Here is an 18,991-nt window from a genome sequence, read left to right on the forward strand (position 1 = left end):
TTATTAAACATGGCTTGTTTACATTATCATAATTTCACAACATTTGACATTTATTGCATTCCAGCACATGAACATGAGAAAAATTTTAGCAGAGTTGGACAGTAAAGATACACAAATATATATGGGTTCTTTATTGGCAAGTCTAACTTTACATGGGAAAAGGCTTTATATATACAAATCACAACACAAATACACTTTAAAAACAACTGAATTAAATTAACTATTAAAGTTAGACTTGTCTAACTTTACATGAGAAAAGGCTTTATATTTATATACAAATCACAACACACACAAATACCACATTTAAGTACACTTTAAAAACAACTGAATTAAATGAACTATTAAAGTTCCGACAATAAATAGGCTACATGTTCAGCCTAATTTGTCCAGGAGAAGCTGAATGTCTTCTTGACCATGATATACTCTTTTGAGCCCTCTGGGCAGATACCGGCAAGACGACAGATTCAAGTACTTCAGAGCTGGTGCCTGGGTTATTAGCAACCTATGAAACAATAATAAATGGTACCAGAACATCTTTACCAATCTACTGAAAATTAAGAAAAGCCTTGTAATCTCTATTATATTAATAAACTCTTGTCAACAAGTGTTAATGGGTGGTAAGTCTTCTGGCAGGCACTATAAGCATGTGAGCAACTACAAAGGTAATCCTTACCTGAGTGTAGATGAAGTGATTTTTGTACCACTGAGGTTCAGGGAGCGAAACAAATCGACTCCAGCAGCATGTGCAAGATATCCCATGGCAATCTCCATATCTTCCTCAGAAAATGGCTGGTTGGCCAAATCAAGCTCCCTGAGGGTGCTGCTCCATTTCTGGGCAAGCATGTGTATGCCTTTCTTGGATGCTACCATGGTATTGCTATTGAAGTACAGGCCCCAATATAGACACTCCAGTTCTAAGACAGGGCAGCAAATTAAGGGAAAAGCAGCATATTATTGCATCCCTGAAATTCATAGGTATGATTAAATCCTTTTATACTGTGAACTCCATCAAACCATGTGCTATTCATAGCTCTATGTGGCTTAAATATTACATTCACTACTGTTTGAGGTACATCAATGCTTACTCTCTTGTTATTTCAAAATCGAAACTTACTCTCAAAAGGCAGAGCGTAGAGGCCTGTGGCTGTGATGCGGGAGGCACCACGCAGGTCTAGCACACGCAGGTGGGGGGAGCCATGCAGCACATTGTTCAGGTCACTGTCCGTCATGAAAGAGTGAGAGGAAGTGGCAATGCACAGCTCCTCTAGCATGGGAAAACCGGACGTTGAACTAGGCGTGTTGCGGATCATTTTAGGAACTGGAGTGACATTCATCAATCTAAAAGTCTAAATAATAAAATAATTTAAAAGAGAAGAAAAAAATAAGATTGTAATACTTTACATTTGTAGTACAATTTTTTATAAATTCTCATTCTACATCACCATTAATAACACTTAGAGCAGGGATGGGCAGCTCGAGTCCTGGAGGGCTACTCTCTTGTGGAGTTAAGCTCCGACCCTGATAAAAACTCACCTGCTTGTAGCTTTTTTTTAGTAATCCTGAAGACATTGATTAGCTGGTTCAGGTGTGTTTGCTTAGGGTTCGAGCTAGACTCAGCAGCACAGTGGCCCTCCAGGATTGAAGTTGCCCATCCCTTACTTACGGGAATGTCAGGGTTGCTGCACATTTTTTAAAGTAAAATTTAAGGCTTTTTAAGACCTGGAGAAATTATTAAGTACAAATTAATACTATACATTAGTAGTGTGCAATATTAACAAACATTTTTGTTGATGACAATAATTATATTTTGCTGAGCGTGTTTTTGTGCTGGTACCATGGCTGGTTGTGGACAGCTGACTCACAAAGACATTCATTTTATTGATATTCTATGTGGTGGTCAGTTCACAGCAGTGACAGAAATCAACTTTTTTATTAAGGGGCAATATTTGCCAACTTAAATTGATTTCCAGGGGCTTTTTTCCCTAAACTTATTAGATGCATGCATCTCCCTTTATTCAAATTAAATTAAATTATAATAACACAGTATAGGGCTGTTACCAATATAATAATTTGCAGTGCGGAGGTGACACAGAAGCGGCATTAATATACAGTAGTCAACATTTGAAGTGGATCAAAACCTTTCATCAAAGTTATACATGAATTTGGAACTTTGACAACTTTAACTTTTTTGATCCACTTCAAATGTTGACTACTGCATTTACAATTACATAAATAATGCTATTAGATTTTTTATTCAATATTTAAATATGAGATGATTTCTCATTTTTCAACTTAATTAAAAGGTACTTTAAATATGAAACTAAAACCAGGTGTAGGTGGCGTATAACAGTATACATACCCAAGTATTTAGATATGTCTAAGTCAAAATGCCATCTTAAATTTCAGACCTCACGGAAATGTAAGACCTTCCTCAAATTTTACAAATCTAATGTAATACCTAATGTGTGCAAATGTTTTTTAGAATGACAAACAATAACTGCACTTAATTGAGAAAATACAGTTATACATCACCTCTTGTGCACTTTCTTGTATATTGAATTGGTAAGTTTACATGTACATGAAGATCACAAAACATTTTAGTTTAATACCTGAAGTTTAGGGCATCCAATCTGCAAAGCCTGAATACAGATGGGAAGCTGGCAGTATCCTCCATCTAATTTAGTATTGATCTCCAGAAGCCTGAGCTCTGGACAGCAACCTTTCTTTAAATTCAGAGACATTTCCCTCATCAGGAACTAACAAACATACAGTAACAACTTGAGTCACATTAAGTAAAAAGGATTAATATTAACTTACAGACAACCCACTGAGCAGTTTGTCACTTTTGGTGCTGTGTGTGAAGTAAATTTTCTTTATTTGGTTGCCGTACGCCTCAAGGAAGGACACCAGACCATCAACATTAAACTATATTAAAAAAAGGACACAAAACAGGTAGCATGTGATGGTAACAAGGGGTAGCATATGGTGGATCAGTGAAACACGCTCGGTAAAGTAAAAACAAAAGAATGAATGTGGCATACTACTATAATGGACAAAAATACTCCAGGAGTCACTTTCTTAAAAGAAAAGTTCACATTAAAAGAAAATTCAAAACCCCTTTGACAGTGGTCTCATTTAGTTGTTTTAACATTTGTTTTGACTGATTATATTTTGTGATTCGTCCAATTCCACACATGTGGAGGTTGAAACCACTTTTGACCACATTGTGCTTGTAACATAAGCACTCATGCAACTGAACAACAGTGAATGACTGATTACTAACCTGTCAATCAAAAACTAAACTAAAACAGGGATTTAGAAAAGCAGATACATATGCACAAGACTTCATGGATATTTTGGGAGAACCGGTTTTAGGAGAATTTTGCACTTTATCAACACAATATAGTGGTCACAGTGACGGAGTGCGCAGCACCGCTTTAAGTCAAACACACCAATTGAAACACGTCACTACCAGGTGTAAATAGCAATGTGTTTTGACTGACCACTTGAGAATGGATCACCTGCAGTAGCGTTGTTAAACACCACGCAATCGCTGACCAAGCAATTAATTCAGTTGATGACTGCTGTTACAGCAGCGCTGTTGACCTCATTTATTATTACATATAAACATTGCTTCTGTAACCAAATTTAGAATGCTGCAAATATTGTTCGCTGATCAATGTTTATATGTGAATAAGCCTAAATTAAATCTGCTCATCATTAAAAGCAATCGTGTCTCCTCTTGGATTAAACTGCTCGATTCATGATTCTTAATGAACGTTTTGAAGCATCAGAGTTACAGTATGGGTGTATAGACTTTCAATGGAGGGACAGAAATCTCCCAGATTTCATTAAAATAGGCTAGTATCTTCACATTTGTGTCTTGAAGATGCACGAAAGTCATATGGGTTTGGAACGACATGAGGTTGAGTAAATGATAGCATTTTAATCTTTAGGTGAACTAACACTAACCAAATGGGTGTGCGCGCTTTGACGCTGAGCCAGAAATGCTTGTCATATGTCATATTTAACTGTGCAGTTTTTTTTCCAACAACAACAACAACGTTTAATTTAGGTTTCATTTAAATACACGTAATACTAACAAAAAATTCATGGTAACACTTTATTTTGATGGTCCCATTTGAACATACTATTGACTATAAGTAGCTTTGCAACTACATGTCAAATAACTCTCATTAGAGTATTAGTAGACTGTCTGCTTAATATCTGCCAACTCTTTATTGTGATGCTCCTCCAACAGACAATCTACTGACTATAAGTAACTTTGCAACTACATGTCAACTTATTCTATCCCTAACCCTACCAGTCTACTGATACTCTACTAACACTCTAGTGAGAGTTAGTAGAGATGTAGGTGCAACGTTACTTATAGTCAAATGAATGTGTTAAAGGGACCATCCAAATAAAGTGAAACCAAATTCATATTTAGTTCGTAAAATACACACTGATGTGATGTCTATGGAAGCGGCAATTAAAACTCTTCTAATTTGACATGTTTTATTCATGTCAGAAATACATTGTGTCATTTTAAATATTGAAGACAATGGACAAAATGAAGACTCTTGATGAATCCAAAACCAAGAAGGTTTATATATTAAAGCTTAAGGGAGCAAGTACTAAAGCGTAGACAATTTTTGTTATGCAGTGCAAAATAAAATAAATATATTTTTTTACATTTCTCACTTAATTCTATTAAATATTACTGTTGTGCAATTCAGGGCAAAATGTTACATAATGTCCCAACAACTCCCCAGAGTGGGGTGTAGGGATCCTGACTTTGCTTAGGGCCCCCAAAATGGTAAACCCACCCCTGATCACCTGAATTAATACCAGGTGTAAAATATTTTTGTCTATACTGAGAATACAGGCCACTCTTTTCCATGCAACTACAGTGACAGAAGCTTTTCAAAGATGCAAAATTAAAAAAAATATATATCATTAAGTAGTCCATATGACATTATATACACCAAAGTATCCTATTTTCTGTTCCACAGAAGAAAGTAAGCCATACAGGTTTGGAATAACATCAGGGTGACTAAAACTTTCATTTTGGGGTAAGAGACCCTTTAAATCTAGGTAAACAATCATCTAATAATTACATACAAACCTCTGAGTGTTGCACATTTATATTCTCCAATGAACGACAGTCAGCGCCAAGGCTTTGGAAGGCTGTTTCTGTCATTCCCGTGCAGTAAGACAGCTTGAGCGAATGAAGATTGTGGCATGATTGTGAAACTTTCTAGAAAAACAGAGCACAGTCCCTGATTATATAATACAGAACAACACTCCCAAAACATTTTTAGAAACAGATTTAGATACCAGAAACAAAATTCCAAAGCAGATTAATTATTATTACCTGAATAACATAGTCAACATGTTTTTTCCAGTGGCAAAGGGAGAACTCTCTCAGCTGAGACAATCTACAGGAAATGAACAACAAAACTTGGATAATTTGCAAGAATTATGCTTTTTGCGATGTAAGTTATTCCAGTGTAAAAACAACAACATCCTTTTATTTGGTTCAACCACTGACCTGTTTTCAGCTAGCCAATCTATCGTGTTCCTAATCTTCTGTTCTGTCCCGGGTAATTGAGTCTTACTGGGTTCAATCCAGCAGTAGCCAATTGACACATTGCGCCACAGGACCGGAGAGGACGCGGCTCCATTCCATAGATGGCAAACTCTACCAACCCTTTTAAAGACAGCAAACAAATGCAACTATAAACATAAAGCAAATATAGTATCTGTAGCAAGTTATAAAGGCTGTAGTACAGAAACTGAATAGCACAAATACGCCGTATGGGCCTCACCTGCACAGAAAAGGAACAGCTCCATCCTGGTGAATTGCAAACTGAAAGATTTTAACCAGGACCTCTATTGGTAAACTCTGACCCCAGTGGTCTAAACTAACAGAATTCGCAGCTTCCAAATCAACATGTGTATCAATCGTTCCTTCTGTGACTTTGGGGACTTTTACTGCTGCTTTTTTGGTTTTGTTAGCAGAGGTTTTACTCTTGCCTTTTTTGTTTCCCTTTTTTTTCTTACATCCCTTGCGCTTGGGCTTCCATATACTGTCACCACTACTTATATTTGATATAATCAAAAGCATGTCCTCTCCCTCCTGGATGGTGTAATTTGGTCTCACAGTTCGCTTGACATTTTTTCTCTTTTTCTTTTTGCTTTTGTCATCCTTAAGAGAATCAGCTTTCCTCTTCAAAGGTCTTTTTGCTTTTGCAGGTGCAGTCTGGGACGTCCCTGGAATGTCCCCCTGGGTGGTTGACATTTCTGCAGAAGGAGCCTGGAGTGAATCTGGCTCTGTGCTTGAATTGGAAACCTGCGTTATTCTATAACAAGTTCTTAAAAATCACTTTAGTAAATTCAACAAAACTTCATGACGACGATTGTAAAGGAAATATTGCAAATTGGCATATTACGCACACCTTACAAATAGTTCATTTAAACTTTATAATCCCTTGCATTGTTGCAGATAGGTTCAACAGCAGTTGTCAGGTCTTCGCTGAAAATCTGGACAATCATGCTTATTTATTTAGCGTTTACAGCTCCATTACTGAAGCATACTCGAAGTACCGTATTGCTCCTTTGTTGTTATTATCCGAGCCCCATGATGCACTAGCGTAAGTCAATGAATGTCGTCATATCCGCTTCCATACCCAGTGGTGAGAGGCTCTGCCTAGCCTGCCCACTCTCGTTTGGAGAATTTTGCAAACCATGCATTACAATTCGTTATGTATGCCATGACTGACTTGTCTTCATGTTTTATGTGGCTGGTGAATCATTGCTGCAACAAAATGGGCATGTACATTTCAATAAAACTTAAATGACAATAAAACGCTTTTGTTTATAGAAGTTAATTGAAAAGGAAACATAATATCAACTATAAGTGCCTACATATGATTTCATTATGACGGATCGGATGGTTTGTTAATAGTTTGTAAAGCTTTACGGAGTTACGCAATGACACGAACGATTCGCAATTTCGCGGAAGCAATGTTTTATGTATAGCCGTTTTATACAAAGAATGCAAGGGGTATATCCAATCAGCGACTCCGCGGTAAACGCACACGTGACTTAACAGGGAAGTCCATGGTGTAGAGTGGACGCTCCTCCGTTTACATGAAAGTTGTTACCAAGACGGAACCCCCCACTCTCTCTACACACTGCAAAGGGTCCAAAGAGAAAAACACGCTACACAAAACACCTACATCCTACTACAAAGCAAATAGAACCGCTGCAGCGCAATACATTGGTGAGTACATTTTGAAATTTCTCACTAAAGCAATAACAGGTATTGTTGTCTATTGAAAATGCATTGCCCTTGGTACATTTTTGTGAATGCTTATTAGTTTTAAACATGTTTACTAAATAACGTTGTTTAAAAGTCTTATCAATGGCAATCTTCCACAGAAATACCAATTCAACACAAAAGGCATGTTTCAAACATCACGATACGGCGCATTCTCGCGCGCTAAAGAGACCAAACAACGAAGAATGCAAACATTCTAGTTTTCAGGCATAGTGCTTATGGTTTTTTTAACTAGTAAAACCAAAATTATCAAAAGTGATATTTAATCAATAATATCAGGAAGTCGATAATAGGCCCCCTTCCCCTTTTTTATATACAAAAAGCAGCCGCGTGAGCAAATGTGGCGTGAACATTTTGTTCCTTGATTATTCAAGGATAACTAACCAATAACCTAACTCGCCCAGTTGATAGAGTGTGTGACCTTGATTTATGCTAGTAAAGTTAGCAGTGATGTAACTATTTTTTGTCCCATGAGCAACTGGTAATTTTCATAACCAATATTTGCAAGGAAACCACAGATACTATAGTTACTATAAATATTATCACGACTGTAAAATAATGGTGAAATAATTCATATGCAATGTAAAAATAGCATTAGATAGCAAATAGCAGGTTACCATGTTACCTTAGTATATTTATAATATATTGTATACCAAAGGATATGTTTTGTAAATCTAAGGACTGAAAAGGCGGAAGATGATTGTTTCATTTTTTCCGTTGAAAATTATTAGAACCCTGTAATACCAATAGGACAATTACGGTCTCAGACAGGTAAGTAACTCCTGTTGTAACGTGATAAAAAAAAAAACCTGAGGAATAATATTGTTTCACGGTTAAGATTAGCTGTGGACTACCATGCTCTGGTCGTTATTACTAAAACATTTATCTGGCCTTTATTTGGAAGTGTGCTCACCGGATGGTTTAAAAAACAAGCCAAGCTACTTTGATGTTCAACAATGGAGGATCTGCAAGACTTGGGTTCCTCTAGTGCCAGTGCTATGACCATCGCTGCTGAGCTCAGTGAGTACCACTTTTTGTCTTGTTTTTCAATGACTTGCAATCAAAACAAACTACTTTTTTTTTTTAAATATCTGCCTTATATATAATAGTTAATTCTATACATAATATATATATATATGAGTCATTGACATTAAAACTTCAAAAAAAGGTGTTTTAAAAATCTTCTCAACTGATGTAATGCATATTTTTGAGTCATGTACAGTTTGTTTAAAAAAGTTTCAGTTGTTAGATAACATTTCAAAGTGTTACATTCGTTTTTTGACTTTTTATGTCAGGCGGTACAACCAAATAATTGTATGTATATATACTGTAGTTGTACCACCTGACATGGAAAGTGTACCAACCTACCCATACTTGAAATTAGCGTATATATTTTTTTACCAGTATTTGAGAGAGATCTACAAATCTTTTCACTCTGCCACAAGGATCAGTTGGGGTCCTCTGGATATGCATTATCAGGTTTACTGTTATTACCATGTCAGTTCATAATAAAAGAGCCACTTTTACAGTTGTGCCACCCTGACATTTAAGAATGTAAAAATAGCTGGAAACAAGTTTTTCAATTAACTTAACAGCTTTAAAACTACTGATATTTATAAAATTAGTTTTTTAGTATTTAGTTAAAAATGTTTTATTATTAAGTCACCATTTTAAATAGTTGTTTTAGTCTGTTCATTTGTTCAGACAGTTGCACCACCTGACATTCTGGCGGTATAAAATAATATGTATTATTTAAATATACACAAATTATTTCAAACTAAATAGGTTTTATAGAATAAAGTGATATATGTCAGGAATTTATCAGATAATTTAAAAGAAAATAATGCACTTGGACATACAAATATGCAGGTCATGTCATTGACCCATATATAATAGTTTTGTTGTTTTATGTCTTGCAGAGGATGATTTTTACTCCAAGCTTGTTGACGACTATCTTGGTGCTCATTACGGAGAACTGTTGGAGCTGGATGAAAAGCCCTGGAAAAACCGCATGTTGGTCCAGATTGGGCTGATGAGAGAGGAGCAAGATCTTTCATGGGTTGATTTAATACAATGGCTCCAAAAGATTATCCCAATGTTTCAGTCTGCTGATTTCCAAAGTCTGATTGAGAGAAACACCACGACAGCTTTAAGCTTAACTGGAGATGCCAGAGAAAATTTTCTTGAGTCGGATGTCAACTTCGAATTTGTTGGACCTATATGTGATAGTATTGGAATCGGAAGAAGAGATTTACTTGAAATGTCTGATTTTTCTGATCGTGCAAAATTAACTGGTCTCACAAACGGCCTAATTCTCGAATTGACTAACTTTATTTCACGAGAGAAATTAGACCCGGTCGTCTTAGTTTCCTGGATTCGTAACTTTGAGCCTCTATTTTGTTATGATGGCAAGATCCAAAAAGCCTACAAGCTCCTACGAGCTAATCTCAAGAATTTCAGAATACAGTACCGCAACAATCAGAGGAGCCGAAAGCGGAGCCGTGGATTGCTGGATGAGTTTCTTCAGAGTCCATTTGATCTTGCTCCTGAAGGGGATGCAGAATATATTGAATACAAAAGGGTGGCAATGATCAAAGCACAGCTAAGGAAGAAACGCAGCATTTCTGTGCATAAACCTACCACTGCAGTCAAGAAGGAAGATGAACCCTTCGATATTTATACAGATGCCACTGTAAAAACTCAATTTCAGGGTGACCCAAAGCAAATTCCCCATGTGATCAGTGTAAAAAGGGAACCGAGATCACAGAGCCATCAAACATTGATACAGTCACTAGAAGATGTGGGAGAAGACCCAAGAAGTGACACGGGCGACAATGTAACACTTCTTGATATCTCTGTGCTGTCTTGGCAAAAGATTGCAGACGTGTGTGGAGGAAAGAACGAAGCTGCTAAGGTGGCCTCAATGGACCTACTTCAGAATCACTTCACAGCAATGCTGAAGGAAGATGCCAACCTGAGATCTCTCGATGACAAAGTCAAAGAAAGCACCCATCCACTTGTGCCACCTTTAAATTTCCTGCGTTACATCTGCCAATTCCTTTTCGAACTTATTGATGTAACTGAGCAGCAAATGATGTCATTCGGAAGAGATCTCGTGAACACCACAGGCGAGAAACTAGGACGCGACAAGCACCCCAGATTTCAGAGTTTTGTCAACTTCGATGAGAGCGCAGTGGCTCGTTACATTCACACGGCTTCTGAAATTTTATGTCCAAGTGAGGAGACCAACCCAAACTACCGCAGGTACTGGCTTGCTTTTTGCCTCGAGAGAAAAAACCCTTCCAGACTACCTATAAATCGGTCGAATCGTGTCATTAACTACTTTGAGGCAGCTGCCGGACTCATTCACCATCATGAAGATGTTGTTCTTTTTGTATCTGACCTGCAGCTTCTGAATGAGAACTCGAACTCAAATATCCTGTTAGAGAGCGTCAATGCTGATGCAAACGACGAGGCTTTGCAGGCGCTGGTCTGTGTGGTTGCTATTGTCTACCTTAAAGTCTTGGGACCCTTTTGGCAGCTTCTGAAGAGTGATGGAGAATATCCTCTTTTCAGTAGGTACATCCTTTGCCTGTATGACAAGCTCTTGGAATGGTCGCAAGATGCCAGTTGTCTTTTGCAACCAGAAGCTTTTGTGAATGTATTCTTACAGGTTCCAATGCAAGAGGGGACTTTTGAAGGAGTGTTCAGATTTTGCCGTGCTAATGCAGAGAACCAGTACGGTACTCTCATGAGAGCTTGTTTACAGAGGATGATGAAAGCCCTTGCAGCTGTACTGGAGGACAATCTCAAAGATTTCTTACCTGGCGGTGAGTACTGCAAAGATCAGCCTAAGGACACAGCGGTTCAAATGGCAAACTGCACATTTTCACAGCTGATGGGTGAGTACCCCTTCGGTCATGGGTACCCTTATGAGAAGAACAGGTCGAATAAAACCCTCAGTCAAGCCGAAGGTTGCGCTTCCAAAGAGACAGAACAAGAACCTGCTTCCCGAAAGGCGACAGATGAACCTACATCAACAGCGGTCACATTATCACCGGGCAAAACCATTCAAAAGCAGCAACAAGAGTCAAAACGCTACTCCATCTTGGAAGGAGCAAATCTTAATGCTGCAAAAAAAATGAAAGTGTCTAGACTAAAGCAAAAAGCTCAGGATCACATTTATAAGAAATTGATTGTTGAAGCGGTTTCAAAATATGGCGGCCCATGTAAAAGCAAGCAAGATGTTGAACGATTGCTTGCAAAACTTCAAGGTGCAAGCCATGCACATACACGCGAGGTTATTCGCTGTGAGCTGAACTACCAAAAGAGCATCTTGGGTTCCAGAGACAAAAAGCTAAATCACATAGGTTTCTCTTTGAATGACATGGTTTCTACACTGAAGGACATCTTGCCAAATGAGAGAGTTATAGTTACAACACCAGGTGAAACTGTGCTTGATCACACAGAGATTCAAGAGACCATGATGCAAACAACATCCTCAGACCCTCAAAGCACAGCCACTGGTCAACAAAGCAATATTGATATAAAGAAAATAAATGTTTTTGGCCCTTGTTACAGGGAGAACTTTGAGTTTATTTGATTGTGTTTTAATGCTACTGAATGAATGACACTTGCATTAGTTTCTTGATTTTATTTTTCTGCATATGGATACGTTTTTTGTTCTCAGATGTTTTGTTATTAATAAGCTTGATCTCTTATACCTAAGAGATTGCTAGACTTTTTTTTTCTGTAAGTATCAAAATAGTTAATTATGTTTTTTGACATTTGTTTTTATAGAAATTGCATTACAAAATTAAACAGTTTTTAGAAACCTAGTTGTCCTGACTTTTATTAAACAATACAGATTTTACTACTACAACCAATAATGACAATCATCTTATTATTACCAATAATATAAAACTGTATTATATTTATATTGTATACTCCATATATCAGAGTAGAATATATTTATATAATATGTATATATTATATAAATGTATATAATTGTTTGGAATCACGGTAACACTTTACAATAAGGTTCATTAATTAATGTATTAACTAACATGAACTAACCATGGGCAATACAGCAACAAATGTATTTAAAGACCATTTATTTAAAAAAGATTTAGAAAAAGTCATTTATAACATTTTATAATGTTATAAATGACTTTTTCTAAATCTTTTTTAAATAAATGGTCTTTAAACTTTCTGTTCAGTAAAGAATCCTCCACTTGCAGTGAAGTTCTACAGACCTTAGACTGTATGTTTTACTAGACCTTAAATACTAACCAATATTTAATTTCTTTTTTCTTTTTTTAAGCCAGTGTTACATGTCTTTTTCTTTAAAACCGCAGCATCTCATATTTCTCTGTTGTTTGGCAAGTACTGTTCATTTAAACTGAGACATTTTAAATCATAAAATAGGAAATGGTAATTTCAAAAAGCAATACTTCATTTTATGTATACATACATACAGTCAAACCAAAATGTATTCAGACACCTTCAACATTTCTCACATGATCACAGTTTATTCGCTAAAGTTTAGAAAATGGTAATAAAATATGACAAGAACTAGAGTTATCAAATCAGTTGATATTGCACTGGTTTTTGCCATCCTTCCGTTAGACTGTCTCACATGATCTCGGTTCAATAGCTGTCAGCTGTTAAATTGAAGTACACAATAAGATAATACTAATTTAGGTCAACCAATTACCAAGCAATGCTTAATGTTGTTCAGTCTGTGGTGTGAAAAGGTCGCATTAGCAATTAAAGAAAAAACACTTAAGCAAAACATGGTCAGGTCAAAGTGTCTGAATAAATTTTTGTCCTGAATTTTTTTAAGTTTTCCTGGTAGACCACTGTATGAAGAATGTTTGGGTAAAATATGTCACAGTTTACTTTATTTTGCTATCCTCACTTACATAAATGAACTATAGTGTCTTGCACCTACTAGTAAAAAAATATACAAAATTATATCTGGTGTCTGAATAATCTTTGGTTTGACTGTATATTGTTTTAACACATTTGTTTTAAACAGTTTTTTTTCATATTTTAAAATTAAAATACTAAATATATATTTTATATCTCATTGCAAGTGAATACGGAGTTTAAGTGAACACTGATAATCACAAGAATTATCAGTTCATTCATATTCACCAGATATAGGAAACGTGCAATTTTCTAACTTACCCGTGCCCTTTTCCTAGACGTATAAATGGCAGATACATGGTGGAATCATGCCATCGTTACACACATTTTGGTGGCCCTGTTTGGAATGGGCTCATGGATCTCTGTGAACTCATTATGGGTTGAACTGCCGGTTGTTGTAGGTGTTCTACCTGAAGGTAATTAGTGTTTTTTTTTATTTTATTTTTTACTTATACCATAGTAACTTATTTTAATAAAACTTTGATGTGTCCCACAGCTGTACCTAGTAGATGCTGTATGTATTATCCTGACAACAGTAGAATTTAAAACATGTCCTTTCTTTATAGGGTGGAACTTACCAGCCTATATTTCAGTGCTGATTGCATTTGGGAATTTGGGTCCAGTGGCTGTCACTTTAACCCACCACTTTGCTCCAGGACAGCTAAATGAACGTGTGGTCATTCACATCATACAAGTGCTAGCGGTGGTTGCAGCTGCATTTCTTGCTCTCTTTTGGTCCCAGGTGGTCACGGTCGCTGGAGAGCCTAGGTCTGTCCCATTCCTGCTGCTTACTTTTATACTGTCATTTGTCTGCTGCACTTCCAATGTCACCTTCTTACCCTTCATGTTCCGTTACCCCTCGCAATACATCCGGACGTTCTTCGTCGGACAGGGTCTTAGCGCACTCTTTCCCTGTGTAGTTGCTTTGGGGCAGGGTGTAGGGAAACTAGAGTGCGTTAATACGGCCAATGGCACAAAACCCCATTATCTCAAAGAAAACTTCCCTGCCCAAAACTTCTTCTGGTTCTTGTCCGTGATGCTGGCGTTTTCGGCCCTCTGTTTTGTGGCTCTGACGTACAGAGTGGTGTCCCAGACTGCAGCAGAGGAAGTCCCGAAGAATGAGCAGGAAACAGTGAAAACGGAAGAAGAGGCACACCCTTTACAAAATGGAAGTTCGCCTGTTTCTGAGGAACAAGTTGAAGTTGAAAAACAGGCACCTGTTGTGGCCTTCTGGACGTCACGCAATGTCTATCTGCTCCTGTTGTTAGGAATATCCAATGCTCTGACCAACGGCGTGCTGCCGTCAGTACAGAGTTTCTCCTGTCTGCCTTATGGCACCATGACCTATCACCTCTCTGTCGTCTTGGGCAACATTGCAAACCCTCTGGCCTGCTTTGTGGCTATGTTTGTCCTACTTAGGTAAGTGAGTTAAAGTTCTTGTTGAGCTTTTTGGTGTACATAACAGTACTGTAAAAAAAAATTAGTGTTCCTGTTTTTTAAATTCTGCTCCTGTACATTTTGTCATTGAATTGTGTGATGTAAGTGTTGTTAAAGGGTTAGTTCACCCAAAAAATGAAAATTACCCCATGGTTTACTCACCCTCAAGTCATCCTAGGTGTATATGACATTCGTCTTTCAGATGAATACAATCGGAGTTATATTAAAGGGGGCATATAATGGTACATGCACTTTTACAAGTTGATTGTACTGAAATGTGTGTTGGCAGAGCCTGTACACAACCATCATAAAATGATAAAAATCCATCCAGTGTTTTTGTGTTAATCTCCTTATATGTTTTCCTCTGCCTCAAATCAAGCCGTTCGACCGTGTGACGTCACACGATCGGAAGCCCCTCCCACGATTGTTGATTGACAGGAGCGTTTCAACACAGACCCGCCCTCGCTCTTGGGGGAGCTGTCAATCATAGTCCGCGCGGTCATTGTTTATATGCTGGAGCACTGTCTATGAGCAGAATGGCGTCTAAGCGATTGTGGTGTTCTGTTCTTGGGTGTAATAACGAACACAGCAGTCATTTTAATGTTCCTAAATCCGAAACGCTGAAGACGCAGTGGCTGTGTTTGTTTTCGAAGGGAATATTCCCCACGAGCAACGTCAATGCTCTCATGTTTGCGCGAATCATTTCTCACCAGACTGCTTTATAAATGAGGAGCTTAGAAGCTGCTCATGAAAAAAGGATCGGTACCAGATATTCGTGTTCCTGCTGAATCTCCAGAAGAACGGAAGTGAGTGTAACGTTTTATTAAACTTTATATTAATATATTAATCTTTGCAAATCGCTAGCTGCACGCTTCACAATGAATGCGTCTAAGGTTTACACTCAGGGTACATTACGGCATGTTTTCTATGTATGACGTTCTCAATATAATTCATAATCCCACGTTTATACTGAAAACGCGTTATGGTTATTGTGTTATTGTGTTACAAACGGTGTACACACAGAACAGAGAGGCGGGGTGAGCAAAGCTCATTATCATTTAAAGTCATATGCACTGAAACGGCGTGCTGAAAACAGAGCTGTTTTTGACCAGGTAAAATAAGTGTTTTCTTACAATACTAATGAGAATTTTTAATTAAAGTATATTACAAACTTTTAATGTAGACCCTAAAGAATCATATTAGCTTGTACAAAAATGGCATTATATGACCCCTTTAAAAAATGTCCTGGCTCTTCCAAGCTTTATAATGGCTGTGAATGGCAGTCTATGTTTTGAAGTCCATTAAAGTGCATCCATCCATCATAAAATTAATCCATACGGCTCTGCAGGGGTTAATAAAGGCCTTCTGAATTGTTCGTGTAAGAAAAATATCCATATTTAAAACTTTATTGACTAAAATAACTAGCTTACGGCAGACGTCCGTACGCATCGATTTAGGGTGGAAGACTAACCCCTGACACAACGTAATGACGAACACATCGATTCACTTCAGAACTTTTTTACACCTCTGCAGAGCAATGGAGATTACTTTTATGATGGATGGAATGGATGCACTTTGATGGACTTCAAAACATAAACTGCCATTCACTGCCATTATAAACCTTGGAAGAGCAAGGACATTTTTTTAATATAACTCCGATTGTATTCGTCTGAAAGAAGAACGTTATATACACCTAGAATGACTTGAGGGTAAGTGAATCATGGGGTAATTTTCATTTTTGGGTGAACTAACCCTTTAATTTAGTTGATTTTAGAACTGAAATTAAGGTTTCATTACAGGTCCAGTGTTGGTCTTGGTATGATGTCACTAGGAGGCGGTATTTTTGCAGCCTATCTCATGGCCTTGGCAGCACTTAGCCCCTGCCCACCACTTTTAGGAAGTCAGTCTGGAGTCGCTTTAGTGGTTAGTATCTTTATCTCATTACTGGGTGGAAGAGGAACTTACTAAGAATGAATCTCTTAAAATATTGAAAGTGATCTTTACTACACCACTGAAATATCACGTGCAAATACCACATGCAAAAGTGGCGCAACTGTTTAGTGATTTGCCACACTCTGATTATTTTATCATCTGTAAAGATCTGATAATAAAAAGTGAAAAGTAATCCTAAACCTTAAAATCCGCTAGTAAAGATAATTATTTAAAAACAGGTCATTATAGCAATATATATATATATTAATAATTTATGGAAGTCTGTGGGGCAACTTTTGTATTACTTGCTTCTTACACTTCCATTATAAATGCTTAATTGTTAAAGCATTTAAAACAAAAATTAAAGTGATATTTTTTTTAATAAAATAAAAAATAGGTTAAATAATAATAATATAATATTTAATATTATTTCTAATTAAATGTTTTCCAGGGTAAATGACAATTTGCCACAGATGCTGTTGACCTCTATTTATCCCAGAATATTCCTTGAATTTCTTTAATGATTTATTTACACTAAAAAAAAGTCATTCCTGACCACAGTCACTCATTCATTTACCACACATAATACACAAACTATCTGTAAATACAGTAATTCTATGAAACTGTATATTTTTTAATCGAAGCCTGTTATACTTTTACCATTTAGATCATATCCTGGATCATCTTCACTGGCCTGTTCTCTTACCTGAAGGTGATAGTTGGGACTCTGCTTCATGAAGCAGGACATGCAGCTCTTCTCTGGTGTGGAGTCTTCATCCAGGCTGGCTCTTTTATCGGAGCCTTTACAATGTTCCCTTTAGTCAGTGTGTACCAGGTCTTTCAGCGAGCCCAGGACTGCATCGATGAATGCAGTTAATAATTCAACGCTTGAGTTTACATTCACGCCATGCCTTTATATAGCAGGTATCTCTTCACGTGGGAATCTACGATGAATGGAGATGGTAAAGCTGATGCCTTCACAGGACATTTCAAGTTAATGTCAATGCAAACTGAGCTGCTCTTGATCACATAGCAAATCTTTGTGTTACCTGATGGCACATTGAGAATGTGAAGAATATGTGGTTGATACAGTTGATACACTTTGAATGTGTGTGTGAACACCTTGAACACCTTAATCTAGATGAATTTGTGGTTGGAAATCAGAGCAGGCCTGATTTTATAATAGAATATCAGCATGTCAGCAAATGTTTAGCCCAGAAATCAAAGTCAGCGATCTTTTGCTACAATGTACACTATGCCCATGAGTAGACTTATTCAATGTTTAATCCGTGTAGCATTATACACAGCATTTGTTTATTAGCAAGCTGATTATTGTTAATGAATGCAAATCAGGTAAAAAAATTTTCAATGACTCTAAGATTAAACTGTTTTGTTGAGCACAAGCAAAAAATGTGCATTGCCACATTCCATGTTAATGGCTTCTTACATTTGGATTTAGATCAGTGGTTCTCAACCTCTCCTGCAGGGACCCCCTGACACACCATGTTTCTGTTTTAACCCTGAAATGGCACACCTGATTCAATTAATTAAAGGCTTAATGAGTCATTATTAGAGTAGGAAGTAGGAATTAGTTAATTGATCAATTAGTCAACTACTCATTAAGCCTTCAATTAATTGAATCAGGTGTGCCATTTCAGGGTTAAAACAGAAACATGGTGTGTCAGGGGGTCCCTGCAGGAGAGGTTGAGAACCACTGATTTAGATAGACACACTTGTCTCTCTGCTGAATATCTAGTTTTGTTTATCTGTAAAAATTTTAATGTACACAAGTCTAAGTCGACAACATGTCAAACCTGTAATATCTGCCATGTGTGATGCTGCCATGTTTTACCTTTTTGATTTTAGATGTGAGGCCAGTATTTTAATTATGATTAATCTCATGAATTCTCCAGCTGCTGTTATCACTTATTTTATGTATTATTATTTTTTAAATAATAATTCAGATGCATTCCTGACATCTCTAATGAAAGCCTTTATTTAAAACCTGTTGTATTAACATTGCATAGTAGTATTATCATGCGGTGGAAACTTTGAATAGGCTATACCAATATAAAGAATTTCCCCTCAGGTCTTCAATGACATTGGTGCTGAATGGGCTGAAAATATTATGACATTATAGAACTATCATATGCTATTTTTTTCTGTTCACTTGTTCTTATGCCCTTTTTAATATGTTATTGTTATGTATGGAAGCTTGTTTCCGCCACAGCATAAAACATTTTAAAAGATAATTGTGACTTTTTATCTCACAATTTCGAGTTTACATCTAGCAATTCTGACTTTATTTCTCAGAATTGCGAGATATAAAGTGAGATTTGCGTGTTA

General features: G+C 37.0%; 3 protein-coding genes across 4 annotated transcripts; 2 read left to right on the plus strand and 1 right to left on the minus strand.

Moving 5' to 3' along the window:
- Positions 1-273: 273 nt before the first annotated feature.
- On the minus strand, positions 274-6,381 carry fbxl6 (F-box and leucine-rich repeat protein 6). The gene is made up of 9 exons (XM_056250693.1): positions 5,832-6,381; positions 5,555-5,713; positions 5,378-5,441; positions 5,129-5,260; positions 2,818-2,925; positions 2,610-2,723; positions 1,115-1,346; positions 674-914; positions 274-502 (listed from the first exon to the last, which is right to left on the minus strand). Exons 1-9 carry the CDS (start codon positions 6,302-6,304, stop codon positions 373-375), a joined length of 1,653 nt encoding a protein of 550 aa, XP_056106668.1. The 5' UTR covers positions 6,305-6,381; the 3' UTR covers positions 274-372.
- A 723-nt stretch (positions 6,382-7,104) lies between these two features.
- Positions 7,105-12,131, plus strand: LOC130085124 (uncharacterized). Of its 2 annotated transcripts, XM_056250694.1 has the most exons (3): positions 7,105-7,288; positions 8,250-8,365; positions 9,265-12,131. In XM_056250694.1, exons 2-3 carry the CDS (start codon positions 8,302-8,304, stop codon positions 11,946-11,948), a joined length of 2,748 nt encoding a protein of 915 aa, XP_056106669.1. In that variant the 5' UTR covers positions 7,105-7,288; positions 8,250-8,301; the 3' UTR covers positions 11,949-12,131. The 2 variants fall into 2 exon arrangements, with proteins under 2 accessions (XP_056106669.1, XP_056106670.1); XM_056250695.1 differs by lacking the exon at positions 7,105-7,288 and having other exon boundaries at positions 8,109-8,365.
- Positions 12,132-13,330: 1,199 nt separating this feature from the next.
- On the plus strand, positions 13,331-18,807 carry LOC130085125 (solute carrier family 52, riboflavin transporter, member 2-like). The gene is made up of 5 exons (XM_056250696.1): positions 13,331-13,692; positions 13,843-14,695; positions 16,513-16,636; positions 17,313-18,108; positions 18,369-18,807. The coding sequence occupies exons 1-4, from the start codon at positions 13,563-13,565 to the stop codon at positions 17,520-17,522; spliced, it is 1,317 nt and encodes a 438-aa protein (XP_056106671.1). The 5' UTR covers positions 13,331-13,562; the 3' UTR covers positions 17,523-18,108; positions 18,369-18,807.
- The last annotated feature ends 184 nt before the right edge of the window (positions 18,808-18,991 follow it).

Source organism: Rhinichthys klamathensis, unplaced genomic scaffold (genome assembly GCF_029890125.1).
Source record: "Rhinichthys klamathensis goyatoka isolate OS25496 unplaced genomic scaffold, OSU_Roscu_1.1 h1tg000073l_1, whole genome shotgun sequence".
Taxonomy (NCBI): domain Eukaryota; kingdom Metazoa; phylum Chordata; class Actinopteri; order Cypriniformes; family Leuciscidae; genus Rhinichthys; species Rhinichthys klamathensis.

What these genes read in the sequence shown, in the direction of transcription:
- LOC130085124 (XM_056250694.1), top strand. Translation starts at nt 8,302, where the DNA reads ATGGAGGATCTGCAAGACTTGGGTTCCTCTAGTGCCAGTGCTATGACC. An exon ending in GACCATCGCTGCTGAGCTCA is followed by an intron (nt 8,366 to 9,264) that starts GTGAGTACCACT and finishes TATGTCTTGCAG; the next exon opens with AGGATGATTTTTACTCCAAG.
- LOC130085125 (XM_056250696.1), top strand. Translation starts at nt 13,563, where the DNA reads ATGGCAGATACATGGTGGAATCATGCCATCGTTACACACATTTTGGTG. An exon ending in TGTAGGTGTTCTACCTGAAG is followed by an intron (nt 13,693 to 13,842) that starts GTAATTAGTGTT and finishes CTTTCTTTATAG; the next exon opens with GGTGGAACTTACCAGCCTAT. An exon ending in AGTCTGGAGTCGCTTTAGTG is followed by an intron (nt 16,637 to 17,312) that starts GTTAGTATCTTT and finishes TTTACCATTTAG; the next exon opens with ATCATATCCTGGATCATCTT.
- fbxl6 (XM_056250693.1), bottom strand. Translation starts at nt 6,304, where the DNA reads ATGTCAACCACCCAGGGGGACATTCCAGGGACGTCCCAGACTGCACCT. An exon ending in GCTGTTCCTTTTCTGTGCAG is followed by an intron (nt 5,714 to 5,831) that starts GTGAGGCCCATA and finishes TGTCTTTAAAAG; the next exon opens with GGTTGGTAGAGTTTGCCATC. An exon ending in TAAATGTGCAACACTCAGAG is followed by an intron (nt 2,926 to 5,128) that starts GTTTGTATGTAA and finishes TTTTTAATATAG; the next exon opens with TTTAATGTTGATGGTCTGGT.